The 16,812-nt window shown below is 40.3% G+C and overlaps 1 protein-coding gene across 2 annotated transcripts; it reads left to right on the top strand.

The window, feature by feature from the left end:
- Nucleotides 1–176: 176 nt before the first annotated feature.
- On the top strand, nucleotides 177–16,612 carry wbp1lb (WW domain binding protein 1-like b). 2 transcript variants are annotated; one of them, XM_035179784.2, is made up of 4 exons: nucleotides 177–585; nucleotides 7,902–8,004; nucleotides 11,173–11,334; nucleotides 12,942–16,612. In XM_035179784.2, exons 1-4 carry the CDS (start codon nucleotides 499–501, stop codon nucleotides 13,781–13,783), a joined length of 1,194 nt encoding a protein of 397 aa, XP_035035675.1. In that variant the 5' UTR covers nucleotides 177–498; the 3' UTR covers nucleotides 13,784–16,612. The 2 variants fall into 2 exon arrangements, with proteins under 2 accessions (XP_035035675.1, XP_035035684.1); XM_035179793.2 differs by lacking the exon at nucleotides 177–585 and adding an exon at nucleotides 4,263–6,042.
- The last annotated feature ends 200 nt before the right edge of the window (nucleotides 16,613–16,812 follow it).

Raw genomic sequence — 16,812 nt, 5'->3', positions numbered from 1 at the left:
TGAATTTAAACATCCGATCACGAGGATGGATGTGGCAGCGTTTTAAACTTTAAAGAAGAGGGGACCAGGAAGTCAACAGGGCCGCGCACTTAAAGACGCACCGACCCCTGATTGGACAGTCTCCCCCCAATAGCTGCCCAGTCCGCAAAACCAGTGTAAGTCCACGCAACAGCACGCCCGTCACGTTGCGCACATGGGTCGGGTTGAGGTGACCACGCCACACCCTGCGTACAGACGGAGTCAGGGCGGCCGTGTTGCGGGAGGGGGGGAGCGGCTTGTGTAACAGCTGTACGAGCCAGTGGCACCGACAGCAACCAGTTGCGCCAGCACCGTGCGCCCCGCTGAAATGTCTCGTACGCAGAGGAGGCGGCGCATGCAGCGGCCTCTCAGCGCGACGGGCACCGACAACTAGCGGGGGGATTTACTCGGACGCAGTTTGTGTACGACAGCGGTTACATGTTCGTGTCGCCACCGCCGCTGTAGCCACTTGTCGGAGGAATGAGAGGCCTGTGCGGGGCTCTGAAAATGGGACTGTTCCTGCACGCTGTGGGCTCTGTCACCCCCACCGAGTCTGCGGTGGACCGGGTAAGGCTGAGCTCTTCAAAACAACGCTCCCTCGCAGAGCTGCTAGCCTAGCCGCTCCCTGCTTCAGCGGGCTAAGTTAGCAAACCACCCCGCTAGAAATGTACCCGCTTATTCCGCGGCACACACGGCCCCTAGCACAGCACGTTGTCCGTGCTGTCGTGAAACATGAGCCCCAACTCGCACCGGGCTGTCAGGGAAGCTGTTAGCACGCCTGCTAAGCTGCTATGGCTAATGCAGCTAGCTGAAGAGCAGGCACAGTGAGTCAGGGCCTGGCTCTGCTGTGTTTACGGTGGAGCTCTGACATTTTACACAGTAGAGAGTTGCATAAACAACAGAAGCAGTTCTTCAGGTATGAAGGCTGCCAGACAAGTAGACTTCACCCCAGTTATAGTGAGCTGAGCCTTGTAATTACCTTTGCTAGCACAACAGAAAAGAGTTCCTCTTGTTTTTCTCAGTCAAGTTATTAGATGTTATTGTTGCTGTGTTGACAGGGATCTCCTCAGAATCCCCGGGCAACTAGCAGTTCTAGCCTTTACAGAAAGGACTGTGTATGGATGTGAGAATTCTTACTGTGAGTTGAGACATCTTTCCACGCACAACAGAAAACGTTTTACACTTTTCAGAAAAAGTCCCCAAAAAGTCCAAACAAAACACAGATGTTCAACTCCACAGATAATGACACTGTTCTATACGTGACTTCAATATCATTTATATTGATGCACATGTGGTCAGAATAAAGCTTTAAATTCCAAATTAATATAAGAAATCAGCATTTTCTTTTGTCAAAATTTATCAAGGGATATTTATGAAAAAATATTTTTAATAACCTATATATCTTTCAACTCTCAATCTGATTTTTCCCTTGTGGAGACAGGCAGTGGTTCCCATATTAAGTAGAATGGCTCTCAGTAAAGTTCATACCTCTGCCAAGGCCCAACAGTCCCCTTATGAAACCCCATTTATATTCACTCGATCCAGATTTTTGAATCTACACCAAATTACACATTCGTAAGTATCAGTCCCCTTAATAGGGTAAATTGTTTTTTCATTATCGAGATCGTTGAATTATTCTTTGAGAAATCAACAAAGAATTAGAAAAATGTCCTATCCCAAAATGTTAAAGAAAGTGGAAAAATAACCCAACCTGCATCGGCCACCAGGATCCAGACCAGCTCCAAAATGTAATGGATTCCTTCTTGACCCATATCTCATCTTGTTAGCAAGTTTTCACCAAGTGGGAATCTGTACAGTTTTTATTTGGTGTGATCTCACTAACAAACAAACATACAAACTAACCAACAAACAAACGGACAGGGGTGAAAATCATAACCTCCTTGGTATTGTTTGTTTTGTTTCATATGATCACTCATACGTCATTTGACTGGGTGGATTAATGTCACCAGTCAGCATCCGGTACGGTTTCTTATCAGCGTGTGACATTCATGTCAGGAATTTTCCTTCATTGTTTGACTGGTAAGCGTAGAAAATGTAAAGGACAATCCTGGTACATTAAAATTCAGTCATATAATTTATTATTGATGTGCTGTACTGGAAAAGAGAAAATGTAGTACCAACTTAAAAACGTACATCAATTGGTAACACACAAATTATTATAATATAGTAACTCTAATTTTTTTTCAAATGAAAGTTAGCAATTTTATCAATATAACTTTTAGTTGACCAAACTTTATTTGTTTGTCTGTTAACAATTGAAGTATTTTAAATTGGTCCAACAATTTTCTTTTTCAGAGTCGCAAACAGATAAAGTATCTATTTAGTAACTACACTAGTGTGATAAGAAAATGATGACTATGTAACCACAAAGCTGTAAACTACAAAGTAAGACAAGTTTACAACTGCATGTGGAAGACCAGTACATGTAGGTCTATGTTTATGTCCAGTCAGAGTGCCACGTGTTAAGAGATGCAGTAACAACAGACACTTCAAAGACTCCTGGATGCATCAGAAAAAAACTCTTCTCTATGAGCTTGACTAAGCAGAATCTATCAACAATTACAAAGTTCAAAAGATTATATTAATAATCTACATTTAAATCATCATTGTTGTCCCCTGCACTATTGTGTTCCTTTTGACCACAACAATGTTCAAATGCAAATTTGTATGTCCAAAGCATATCAACTATTGCTTTGCAGGGTATTGTCTTCCCATTACTATAAATATAAGCTGTATGTTACCCTGTTTGTCCTGAGAAAGCATATACGTATGCCCATATCACAACCTGACCAGTTCCTCCATTCAAGAAACAAAGATTTGTCTTTGTTTTATCAGCAGATAATGTGCTAAAATATCTCTGAAGGTTCATGTAAGTGCTGAGATTTAAAGTTCAACTACCATTAAAGAAGCAAAAAACTAAATCCAGTTTATATTGTTATCACGTGCAGTATCATGTTCTATTTGTTATCAGTGGATGTGCATAAGCCATTGAGTTACAAAACAACACTTTTATTTTAGGAAGAGCTCATGTAGTACATTTATGACAGGACAGAAGTGAGTCCTCTAATGATTCATGTGTGGCTGAGACAAAAGTAATATCACATGGGCCTGTGTAATATATAACATTTACATTAATCCCCATAAATCTCCACATAACACAGAGTCAGCATTATGGTAACCAGTGATAACTTGTCTCTGTCAGACATTATGAATAGTATTATCCTAAGCAGTTTACAGGATGAACACTGCATCATACAGTTAAATATTTGAGAAAGGTCACATTCAGGCTAAGGTGTTGTATAGTTATGTTGATGGAGGTGATATTGAATAACTGCATTTTAACTTTTTTGTACTTAGCAGCTGATATGAACTGTCACTATGATGCATTAAGGGACTGAACACCTGAACAAGCATGTTGTGAATGCAGCACAAACATATCACCAGCTTTTAAGATGATATGAGCAAAAAACATTATCATTAATTAAGATGAAGGTTTCTGTTCATCTCATGAATATATGATCAATATTTACACTCTTTAACTTATGTTTCTCCACCAAATCCTGAGGGAAATATCCAACTCTTAAAGGGATAGTTCACAGAAAAATGAAAATTCACTCAATCTATTCGCCACTGTGCCGATGAAGGGGTGGGTGAAGTGCCTGAGATCACAAAACACTTCTGGAATTTCAAGGGTAAACAGCATTGCAGCAGAATCCAATACGATTGAATTCAATGGTGACCTAGGCTTCAGATGTTATAAAACAACAGAAAAAACATAACATGCCTCCATACTGCTCCTGTGGTGTCACCCAAGTGTCCGCAAGCCCCGACATTCATATTCAACTCTAAACCAGGTCATTTACATCGTGTTTTTAGCCTAAATGTCCTCTGATATCGTCCAACGAGGTGCATTCACAGACCCTCGGACACACCATCGTCTGGCTATGTCCGCTGGCTCAGCCACTTCCAGTGGACTTTTAGGCTTAAAACTTGGTGTAAATTACCTTGTTTCGAGTCGAATGTGAATGTCGGGGTTGAGGACACTTGGATGACACCACACGAGCAGTATGGAGGCAAGTCTAGGTCACCATTGACTTCAATTGTATTGGATTCTGCTTCAACAAAGTTCACCCCTGAGACTCCAGAAGTGTTTTGTGGACTCAAACACTTCACCCACCCCTCCATCGGCATAGTGGTGAGTGGATTATGAGTGAATTTTCTGTAAACTATCCCTTTAAGCTGCTGAATGCTCCACTGTGTTCACTGGGGATTGTAGGACATGCAAAGTTCATGCATCCAATGTTCTGCTTGACCCTGCCTGAAGCCTCTTGTTTCAGCCTCACTGGTAACGTTAGTGATAAGATCATAGTTATTCAATAGTTACAGCTGGAGTTGGTCTTCGTCTTGTACCTTAAAGTGAAGCTTTAGCCGCTGGCAAACAAACTGCATTTTCTAACCATGAGATAACGTTTATCACCTCACACAACCTTGTTCAACTCTCCTTCTCAGCTGTTGCTTTGTGGGAATGTAAAGTATTAGTGACTGTGACAAATATACCAGCAGTTTTTTTTACGTCCCAAACAACCTTGATGTCTATGAAAGAGCACCTTTCTTTGTCGCAGGACAGGATAATAAAGAAGGGGTCAGCGGGTTCTCTGTGTGCATCGGCTAACTCGCCTGCTCCTACGGACTGCTGATAAGTGGATCAGCTCTCGCGGTGTGGTCAAGACTAAGAACTGTAGCCACTTATCTCCAGCAGCAGTATTCGATAGTCACCAAGGGATTATTGAGCTGTTCTCACTGTCTGCACGTTTCAACAGCTTCTCATTATTGAGGCTGATTATTTTCTAACGCAACAATAATATCTGGGACAGTTACCAAACCCGCCTTTAATGTGGCAGTGCAGCATGAGAAGGGTGGATGGTTTGTTTAGATTAAGTGCACATGCGCCAATTTTGTATTCTGCGTGTTGCTTTTGCTCCTGTTCTTTCTCGTAAACAACTTTCTGTGTGGTGAACATTGAGGTTGTTCTGATTGGGGGGGAGACAGAGGAATCTGGCTCGTCCAGATTCTTATCTTGGTCATGGTCTGTCAGGAGAGGTCAAAACAAACCGATAGAAATTGTTTCAGATGACCCAGAGTTTTTTCAGGTTCAGATATTTGATTAATTGAATGTCACTTATCCAGTAGCACAGGTTGTTTTTGAGTCCCATTTGTGTTAAAGATTTTTTGTGTCAAATCCAGACCTCTTTCAATTCTCTCTTACGCAGCACAGACTGAATAACCAAACAAACTAGATGGTTATCTCTATCAAATTGCAAAAGGGGCCATGCCAACCCAGTGGAGAGCATATGGTGCAGAATAGTTAGCGAGCCAATGAAAACAGTTATCAGAAAAGCTATCAGAAGCAAAGTGGAGGAACAGAACATTACATGTTTATTACATGGAAAATTAAATCCCTCTGTGTCAGTCTGGGGTTTTGAAAAAAGTCTTGTTGACAAAGCTGAAAAAGCTGATGAGAAATGATTCATCTGTCAGGAGTAGAGAGGTTGCGGCCACATTTCATTTAAGCACTTTGGTTTGTGCTGACCCTGTGTGTCCCATGTCAGTAATCTTTCCTATGTTAAGGCTCTGTGTTTGACTTTCTCACAGATTTTCTCCACGTTTCCCTCACTGCCAAACACTTTGCAAAAAACCTTCTCACCACTGCTTACGCCTTATTATCACGCGGCCCAGGCCCTGTTAGGAGCCCGCTCTCCACTGCTAGTTGGAAATTTCCGTAGAGCAATCCTCGTCGTCCACTGTTTTGGCCTGGGTGGGAGTGGGGTGAGGGGGTGTGTTTGTGTGTGGGTGTGGATGGGTATAAGGTGGACGGACGGAGAGAGAGGGAGAGAGAGAGTGAGAATGTTTGAGAGCTGTTTGACTTTTTTCTTCTATGGTACAATGAGCTGAGAGGTGGAGAGGACCTGGATCATCATGCCTCGTAATCTGGGACCTGCACTGGTAATCTATATACATAATATTAATAAAATACATAGAAGGATCATGAAGAGAATCTAGAGGAAAACATGTAAATGATATTGCAGGGAAAACCACAGACATTTCTCAGGAGAGGATTTTCGTTACACACTTGTCTCTATGCTGATGTGTCTGATGTTATTATCTTCTAGCCTGTGTGCTTCTTTTTACTGGTATGACATTAGTGTGTAGGAGTGGTAACGTTTGACCAGGCAGAGCTGCTATAGTTTGGTCTTGGACAGTTAAAACATGCAGCCAGTTGGACCAGAGACAAATGCCTTATTGAATTTCGATGAAAGTGGACTGTTGTGCCGAACTTCTTCTGACTGTGTGTCGGATCTTTGGGAACATGCTGAGTAGTTCTATGCTGGCTGCGATTCAAACATTTGCACTTGATATGGGCAATGAACGTTGATGCAATTCTAGTAGCTTACAGGGACAAGTGGCCGGGACTTGTTTACTCCAGATTCATTGCTAAGTATAAATGTTTGCGACTAGATATCTGCAGTGTTATTATTCTAAATTGAAGACCAGGGGCAGAGTGTAAAAATAAATACAGTGTCCTACTTCTATACTACATATTAACTGTACATGTGATGTAATATATACTAATCTTCATAGGATACCCTTTATTTTGTAGTTTGTGTGTAAGAAATCAACACTTCACCTCAGAAAAGAGAGTTACTCCTTTTTATCCTGTTTTTCAAATTATTTTCGGTTTGTTTAGCTTGGAGTAATATTTCCGTTTCCGTTATGCAACAGTTGTGTACATCAGCAGCACACTCAAGAAGAAAAGTATGCATACTGACTTTATTTGGGAATAACGTGTGTTAGTGTTATCTGTTTTGAAATTCTACAAAATGGAACTGGAACATGGGACTGGGGCTTGTTTCAGAGGACTGAAGAACAACATAAATGATGAACTAGCTCCATAACAAAGTAAAGGCTTCTTGCATAAAAGGCATTTGAAATGTCACAGTAGGAAAAATACTGGTAGAAATGATAAAATGAACAGTGGCTGCATTCCATTTAGGTTCTTTAGTTTCATTCTGTTCATGTTATTAGAACAGTACCATTTTGACATAATTGGCAGCAAAAGCACCTTTGCTTTCTGCTATGTCAAGTCAAAATGTCTTCTGTGAAAATATCCTGTTATTATAGATATTTTATGGTTAATTCAGAGTTTTAACAAAATAGTAGGGATGCCCGGATCAGAAATCAGTGCGATACTGACTCAAACAGCTGGATCAGGTATCACTCAAATCTATCAACTTTTATTTGTTTAGCCCATGTTTACGAACCACAATTTGCGTTAACAAGGTCTTGGTCTTAACAAGGTGCGGCATCCTCTGCCCTTAACCCTCGACGAGACTGAGGAAAAACCACAATAAAACCCTTTTAAAGCACAGAGAGAGCGAGAGAGAGCTGCATCTTAGGGGATCCCTCTCCCAGGATGGTTGGCGGTTCAATAGGTGTGTTGGGTAACAGAGCACATCAACAAAATAACAATATTAACAACATTCATGAGAGACTACAATGTTTACCATAAATGGTATTTCTTTGATAACAGGTCCAAATCCATAATCAATTATATTCTTTTATTCTCTTTTTAGTTATCAGTTTGGAGATATTTTGCACTTGCAATGCGAACATGTTCTGCAGCTAAGAACTATCCCAGTATCTTCCACACAGTGAGGCTCACAGCTGAGTCTTATGGGTTGTAAGAAACAACATGGATTCTAGCTATTGGCATGTTTTATGGCTCTGTTTTTATACCATTTCTGTTTAATTGCAGGTCATTTATTCCTTTTAAAGTGACAGTTTTTCTTCTGTCCATCTTGTAGAGTCTGCTGCACTGTGAAGGCGTTAATAACCAGAGCTACATCTGTGAGTCGGGACACTGCTGCGGAGAGTCTCAGTGCTGCAGCTACTACTATGAGCTCTGGTGTAAGTGTCTCATTCTTTTTACATTTTACTTTTTTCTTTATGTCTTCACGTTCAACATTCCTTGATAGGTTCTAATACACATAATTTGACATAGTGAGTCTTTTTCATGTTAAACTACAATGATATAATGTTAGTAGTTCACCGTTGATTCAGGAGGAACAGACAGAGGGATGAAATACAGAATTGCATCTTTTTATAAAGATTAAAAAAGGAACTGAGAGCAGAGAATGCAACAGCCACTCAACCACAATGTTAAAGCACAATTCTCATATCGTTCAACCTTTCCTATAAATGTGGCTATTTTGCTACTATGAGCTATGCTTACTTTACAATCACCATCTCTGTTGCAGTGATCTTAGGACAAAAGGTCTCATGCAAAGCAGTGTGTATCAGGGCAGTCAGCATGAGCCTCATATCATTTCAAATAAACATGAATCTTTTCAATCTCTTGTCTCCGACGCTGACCAGAAGTAAAGGGATTGAAGCCACCTGGAATGGCCACTATACTAACTTATAGGGCTCTAAATCAGGGTCAACTTTCAGGTGGACCTAACCTTGGACCCTGCATACACCATATGCCACACACTCACTCTGTGAGGCTGACTGAGGAAATTGATTGGCACCCATGAGCAAAAAGCTAAATGCACATTTTATAAGGGCAAGTCATCTCACTGGTGGTGAAGGGTATTTATCCAAAACGGAGTAAATAGACAAGGAGCTAAATCAAGAGGGCAAATAGGCAACAGGACCATTCTGAAAGACAATATATCTAAAAGAAACTGGTGGTATTCATGTGGCCACTGCTCCGCACAGCTGAATGAGATAGACAACCATTACTGTAGAGAGTGGGAAATGTTGACAGTAAGTCTAACACTGTATCAACAAGAAATTATTTTGTATTGTTTTCAATATATCACTCTCCAATAATTGGGTGAGGAAAAGACAGGGGTCAGCTGGACGAAAGCGCAGGTCTCCATATGGTAAGAGAAGCAATAACAACATGTAAAAGACTGTTGTTATGAAGAATGATTACATCAGCCAGTAAGTTGACCCAGATGTAGATCCCCCCCTATATAGCAAAACAGCTGTTCATCGCGGCTACGTTCTGTTTTGAAATAGGTATTAGAAATAATTGTAAAGATAATTTGGAAAGCTGTGGGGGGGGGGGCTCAAACTGATTTCCACGAGAGTTGCTGTTTTGAACAAATCATTATCAACCTAAATGTATTTATAATGTATTATAATTATGACAATTGTAATACTGTCCGGTCCTGCCACAACTTCTCCTGCACATTACCCAACAATGGTTTGAGGTGTTCTATTTACAGTAACCATTAACACACTGCAGAGAAAATAGTCTAAACCATACAGGATTAGTACCAGAGCTGAATTAATACATCGGGTATTCTGATCTTCCAGCCAAATATTTCAGCTACATTGTGTCTGTGTTAATGTTGTGCAGCAAAGAACAAGATGTTGCAGTTTAGAAAAGCCAAAGAGAAACCATGTCATATGTATGTACTGTGTGATAGTATAACGTTTGTTGAACCTTGTGGAATTGGTTGATCATGATATTCAGTACTGAGATTCAAATTTTGTAGTTTACATTCTTATTTCTCAGAGACACAGGCCGCCTTGCTGCGTTGTCCTTGAAGTGACGTTGTGTTGATGTAATGACATGTGTATTTCAGAAACACAGAAAACACAAACTCACTGTTTTTTGAAGCTTCACTCAGTTTTGGTTCCCTGCTTCTGTTTAGACTTGACTCTAGACAGTACAGGTTCACAAATAATTATTTAGAAGAAATTTTAAACTTCATGCCACAATAAAAAAACACACAATGATCTTTAAGAAACACATTGTGCTGGCATATGTTGTTATTATTATCAGCATTATTGTTACACATTTTCTCTTAATATATAATATAAAATTCAAATTTTTATTTTTTGATATTTATTTCCCTGCTGGCTTGGACAGAAATAATCATGAATCATGAAGTCATCATTAAGAGATAAAAGCAAATCCCAGAGTTATTAAACCAGAGGTCAGCATGTGATGCATTTGTGCTGTCAATTATGAAGTTGCTCCAGAAGGAAAGAATTGGGAAAGTCTGTCAGTTGTAGAGATAAGAATAGACTTGGACCCTTCAATAATGGCTTAACTGAAAAAAAATGAATGGCTCAGTGTGTAGGATTTAGTGGCAACTACAGTGAATTTGCATATTGAACAAAGTAAATACATCTCGCCTCAACCCTCCCCTTTCAAGTGTGCAGGAGAACTCCCTGTGGCCTGACATGAACTGTAGTCTGGACATTTTCATGAAATTTTCCATATGTGACAACACAAATTCCGAATCAGTTGCTCCTGACATTTTCTGGAACTTTTCCTGCCAGCTCCCAAGCAAAATGTCCGGAAAATCAGCGATCTCATTTGAGAGTATACCAGGAAAATGTCTAGAAAGTTCACAGCGAGCGAGTGGGAGCCTGGATGACGTTTAAAACACACGATGGACACAAAACAGAGAAAGAAAAAAAAATAGTACAAATAACTCAGGATGAAAAAGAGGAGCTACACGTAGAAGACAAAGATGTCAGCTTGGAAAGAAAACGACGGGGCGACGCCAGTGTCGCTGAACTTTGAACAAAAACACATTGAGTTTAAACGTGGTATACAGTGGAATTTATACATCATGTCATGCCGGAACCAATTTTCAGGACATTTTGCAGAGTTCATGTCTGAAAACGGCTCAAGCTTACAAAACAGTTATTTGGTGCAATTGCTTATACACTACTTAAAATATAAAAGTGAATATTATTCAATTTTTACAATAGATCCCACTAAATCATACACATAATAATAGGGAATAGCATTAAATTCTTTCTTCAAATCCATAGTGCAGTACAGACAATATAAAGGGAACGTTTCACAATGTGAGAACCAGATGTTGGCTGGATTGGATCGGCAGTGGTATGTTTGTGCTAACAGCAGGGACTTTATGTTACATCACCACATGCTACAGTGAAACATGCGTATTATCGAGCACAGTTTTTCCTGTGTTAACGTTTTCATCACCATGTGAGTTAAAAATATCAATGGATAACACAATCAAAAATCCACTTAGTTCCACTTTAAATACAACATGTCTGTGTTTGTTCTTCTCACCGTAGGGTTTTGGTTGGTGTGGGCGATCATCTTCATTTTGAGCTGCTGCTGCGTGTGCCACCATCGCCGCACCAAACACCGGCTGCAGCAGCAACAGCGGCAGCACGAGATCAACCTCATCGCTTACCGTGAAGCACACAACTACCCCTCTGTGCCCTTCTACTTCAGTAAGAGATACCACTGGCACATGATAGACTTGATAACTTGAATTTGATCATATTTTTATTTTTTTGCCACTTATACATATATATGTGAAGTCTCCTTATGATTGCTGTCAGCAACTACTCAGATTTGAGTATTTAAAGCTGCAGTTTCAAACAATGTATGAAACTTATGTTTAATGTGAAATAGGTTGCTTATGATGACAAACCCACAGAGCATTCTGCAGCTTCTCTCAGCTTGAAGGGTATTTTATTGTCTTTCAGCTCATTGTTTTATTTTAACTGCCTTCAATTTCAAAATTCTGGTTCAAACCCTTGTTTTGATTTTATTTTCTTTATATTTTACTTACTGTATGACATGGAGGCAAAGATTTTGCCGTGGCAGGTTACTAGGTTTAAATGTCACCAGCAAAAACTGTAGGTTCAGTCCAACAGATCTCCCCTGCTTTATTTCCAACCATGGCAAGCAAAAGGTTTAGAAAAACCCACAGTTTGTGATCAGACAAGTCAATAGTAGAGAAAAACTTAGAAGCTAGTCAGTGAACAAATTTGAGTATTTAGATCCAAATATCTCAATTGGGAGATGGTGCTGATCAAAACATCGAGGAGAGTGAAACTCGACTCCAGAAGAATGCTGATGTTTTCTCTCTCTGGTGATGTGTAAAGAGCCATCTCTTTGCTGTCTTAAAGGGGTAGATCACCGAAAATGAAAATTCACAACATTTGATGCATGAACTTTACGTGTTTATCCTAAATCTTCCAGTACCAATCCAAGTTTTCTCACTTCATTCAGTGATCAATTCTTCTGGTCAGAATAAGTTTAACTATATATTGATGAATACAGTACAATCAATACAATATTTATCTGTGGTCTATATGAGTGGATTTTAAGTACCCTTTATAAGTAAATACAGAAAAAACAATAAGCCTCCCAGTACAAGGGAGGTCATACAACACTACACCTCTGAGGCCAATATTTCAGCTAGGCTGAGTCGGCTGATTGCTTTACTGTAAACAAACGAATCACCACTGTGAACACACTATTCTGATACAAATTTTCATTTCAGTCCAGTACATGTCTGCTGATAATGTGTATATAAAATGATTGGACTTCTGTTTCATTGTTTCAGTGTAAACTCTCGTCAATATTTTTTCAGTGATATCGAACTGAGGAATATGACACTAGTGACGAGCAAAGTCAGTGGCTCCTGACTCACATGTAATGTTTGCACTGAGATCCATCCCTGGTTTCACACAGCGTCAGAACCTTCCCTGTTTGCATGCCCCAGTTTTCAGGAAGCGGCAAGCATTTCTCTCTTGGTACCTTGCCAGTGTTGCAACACCATCTCGCTTGGAGCTGAAACAGCCCTCGGCACAGAATTGACCCAGAAATTAACTTGTTTTGTCACACTTTCCTCCTATTGCTTTGGGAATGCTTAAAAAGTGGTATCGAAACTTCAGTAAGGTCACATTGAAATTTGCACAAGCCAGACAGTGGTGTTTTTCCAAGGAAGAGTGACTCATATAATTCTTGCTCACCTGATATTTTAGTCTGTTTATGTTTATTGTTATGTTTTTCCTACTTAACACTGTTTTTTCCATCCTCTCTTTAGGGTTTCTGCCAAACTACCTCCTGCCTGACTATGAGGAGGTGGTCAATAGACCACCGACTCCTCCCCCTCCCTACAGTGCCTTACACACAGGCCCATCCTCAGTGGCTTCTAGTCCCCTGGCCTCTGAGCCGCAGGAGAGACACTGTCCAGCCATCCAGCCTACTCCACTGCCCCAGGTCTCTGAAAGTCTGTGTTGCAGACCCAGCACAGAGGAAGCACAACCTCCCACTTCAGACTTAAGGCCAAAGCCTGACAGCAAGCCCATGCAGACTCCACAAGATTCAGGCGTGATACTCCTCTCAGATGGGCTCAGTAGGGAGGCACTCACCAGCCAGGAGAAAAGAAGCGGAGATGGGGAAGAGTCTTGCAAGGACCCCCTGCTGAAGGACCTGTCAGAGGGTTGCGCTGAGGACAAAGATCGGCTCCCCAATGGAAGGAGGAGGCGATTCACAGGGGACTCTGGGATTGAGGTGTGTGTGTGCAGCACACGTGGGAGCGGCAGTTGCAGTGGAGTAGGAGGGACGGGCCAGGAAGGCAAAGAGTTGAGGGAGCTGGAGAGCCTTCTTGGGCGCGAGGGACATGGCGACAACGATGAGGAGGAGGAGGGGGAGGATGCGGGCGACTTCTGTGACAGCTGCGGTCATCGGGCCTCCTTCATTGTGGAGGAGGAGCAGGTGCTGGGTGGGCTGGAGAGGCAGGCCGCTCGTGGACCTTCAGGATCTCCTCAGGCGGCTCAGCAGATTGGCAGCGGCTCGCTCCACCCTCCTGTGTGCCTCCTCCTTCACACCATCAACGAGCAGGAGGGGCCGCACAACAGCACCAACACTGAGCCGCAGGGCTGAAACACAGCTGACACGGCGTTGTCATAGAGGGAAGGAGAGCACTTAAGACAGGATATGGAGGCACGTGCTTTTGTATTTAAGTGTATTGTGTCTAAATGCTTTCTAAGTGAGTATTTTTATGAATGTGTGCATCTTAGATAAAACGGGTGTGGAGGAAGTGGAATCTCAACTGAAGCGAGTGAGATCCAAAGGTTCCAGACTGGAACAGTGGCCTTAACCTGTGTATGTTGGGTTAGTTGGGCCATAAAAGCCCTCTAACAGCCTGTGGCAATTGAGACTTCTCACACTGCTCACAAACACACACAGTCTGTCAGATGTCCGTCTCATACAATGGAATCTACTGACAGTTAAAGACTGGATAGCCGAAGCTGTGATGTCAGAACAGGACGTTCACTGCCTAGGATGAACTGAGCTCCTCCTCAATGGGTGCTTGTAACAATTCTGCAAAGCCGCTCTTTCCGTTATAATAAAAAGAAAAAAAACACACCCAGCAGGAACATTTTGAATGAGTGGAATGTGGAAGTACCACAGTGTGTTTTTTATGCAATCTGATACTGTACAGGGACACCTGAACAAGACTGTGTGGGACGTCCTGTTAGACTCATGCTTAAGTGCTTTTTCAGCGATTTAAACCGCTTTGCCTTGTTCCCATTTTGTTGTTCCTTATCTGCCCTGCTAGCGATAGTGTAAGTGCATTAACAGATCTTTATGTGAGCAGTTCCTATTTTGCACAAAATGTATTTAGCTATATAAATGAAAAAAAAAAAGTCAAGACAACTATTTTTTTCATAAACTAAAAGTCTTAAAGGACCGATATGAAAGTTTAGCTTTTGGCTACATCTCCAACATTAGCATTAACAGCTGTCTACTTAGCAGGCTTGAAGAAATATTTTAGGTTCAGACTTTCCTTTACTCACAGAGAAAAGTGGAACGCAGAGCAAATGTTAACTCTTGTTTTGCCTCTATTTCTGTCACTTCATCTTCTTCTGTTATGGAGTCACTGTAGCGTCCAGCCTGCCCTGAAAAAGTAGTGCTGCTCAGAGGGCATTGTACTGCCTTTTTTTTTCTTGTAAATGCAACAATTGCTAAAGCTCTTGGCTAGCGACCATCACCAACAAACCGGGGCAGAAAAAAATTACAAATAGCACCTTTAAATTTTAGTTAGTTTCTTAGGGTTTTGTGGCCACATCTGTAAGAAATTGACTTCTGTAAATTGTTTGTATACAATCATTTAAAAACTTGATTTAATGAATGTTTGTAGTATGTGCCTACCCCACAACATGCAGAATGTTGATGATCGATTAGCCTCACTGAAAGTGAGAAATTGTCAGCAATCAGGTACTAAAACCAAGAAAAGAATGTTAAGCTTCAGAGATTACAACTGAGATGGGCAACATCAGACCTCAAACTTTTGTGTCAGTCACTTCAATAGATTACCACCTTCACCAGCTACACAATATAAAAACAAAGATTTACACTCTTAATGTTTCATATCAGCACAATCTCTACCATTCTCCACTCGTAGTATCCATTGATTAAACATATGTTATAGTTTCCAGTTAAAGGATTTTACCCACGAGTGATTGATTCTGTAAGTCTTTTTTTTAATATAGGACAGGAAATTCTTCATTTAAATTGTACACAAAACGTGTAGTATTAAGCATTGGTACACATGGTAAAAGACACATTTTCTTTCAATAGCTGCAGTCAGGTGTGTGGGGAAAGAAAAACCTCTGAGGCAAGAGAACATAGAAAATGTATGTAGTTTAGACAAATTAATAAATGATAAAAACAAGGACCAAATAAGATAAGAAATCACCATATGAGTGCCAAAATTAATTTGAAACACAATGTGGTTAACAAGCAATATGTGTAATTCTTCATTGTGGATATAAAGCAAAGATCATTTAGAAAAATCATAAAAAGAATCATATTAATAAAAATAATAGTTTGTCATCGATACACAAAATATTGATTGATGACAAATGTGCACATGAAACATGAATTGCCCACAGAGGAGAAAGTTGACGTGATGTGTGAATCTTTCACAAAGTAACTTGTTTTTGTTTGCCCACTCTCTGAAATGAACAGGATCTGGTGATTCTAAATGCTGTTGTGCTGTAGCAATGTCGTTTTCAAGACTTTCCGATATTGTGATGTCTGCATAGCACAAATGTGTAGGTCTCTCAGATTTATACTAAATATACCATGAAACAATCAAACGCAAGGTGTCTCCCAAAAGCTGTAGCACAAGATAAGAAACTGTAACATAACTTTCTGTAATAATAGTGAGATGACTGAATTTTACTCATCGAAGCCTGAACACACTTTAAAGTGCTTTATACGCTTTTTGTGACCTAGAAAATGCAATTGTGGTACATGTAGTACAAAGATTAGCTATTTTTTCATATCGGCTGAATCCTTTAAAAAATATTCTAACTGTATAAAAATGTCAAAACCACTTTATATTTGCAAATTGAGGACAATATTCTGTAACATGTTTGTGAACCAAAATAGTTGCTTTCATCATTTTTATGGAATCAGTAGCTTTATTGTTATGGACAGATTTTCTTTTGTCATTGTGGGTATTATTATTGTTTTTAATATTATTCTTCTGTTGAGAAAAGATGTGTGAAGGGTACATGTGACTAACAATACACTAGAGTCTTTGATAACAAGATCAGGGGCATCTCGCCAAAGACACTTTTTCTTTCTTTACCAGTGTGTAAGGTGGTTTTGCACATATTATTTGAATGTTCTGATCATAAGCCATTAATTACAAGTACCAAGATGGACGTATGTTTAATAAACATACTCTTTTAAATTCAAGCTGGCAGTTGTGTCTTTGTGGCTCTTTCATCAGACATTTCAAACATTACAGAGTTGGGTTATGGTTTGTCTAGTCAAGTCCAAGTCAATTTATATATAGAGCACGTTTAAAAATAACATAGCTAAAACAGGGGAGATACAATATAAGATAGAACAAGCAGCCAATAAGACAACTATAAGACATTGAATGAATGAATTAA

This window comes from Hippoglossus stenolepis, chromosome 2 (assembly GCF_022539355.2).
Source record: "Hippoglossus stenolepis isolate QCI-W04-F060 chromosome 2, HSTE1.2, whole genome shotgun sequence".
Classification (NCBI taxonomy): Eukaryota; Metazoa; Chordata; class Actinopteri; order Pleuronectiformes; family Pleuronectidae; genus Hippoglossus; species Hippoglossus stenolepis.
This window is presented reverse-complemented; position numbering and strand designations above follow the sequence as displayed.

Excerpts from the sequence above, each read along its gene's own strand:
- wbp1lb (XM_035179784.2), top strand. The coding sequence starts at position 499 with ATGAGAGGCCTGTGCGGGGCTCTGAAAATGGGACTGTTCCTGCACGCT. Across the intron at positions 8,005-11,172 it reads CTACTACTATGAGCTCTGGT|GGTTTTGGTTGGTGTGGGCG; the intron begins GTAAGTGTCTCA and ends TTCTCACCGTAG. Across the intron at positions 11,335-12,941 it reads CTCTGTGCCCTTCTACTTCA|GGTTTCTGCCAAACTACCTC; the intron begins GTAAGAGATACC and ends TCCTCTCTTTAG.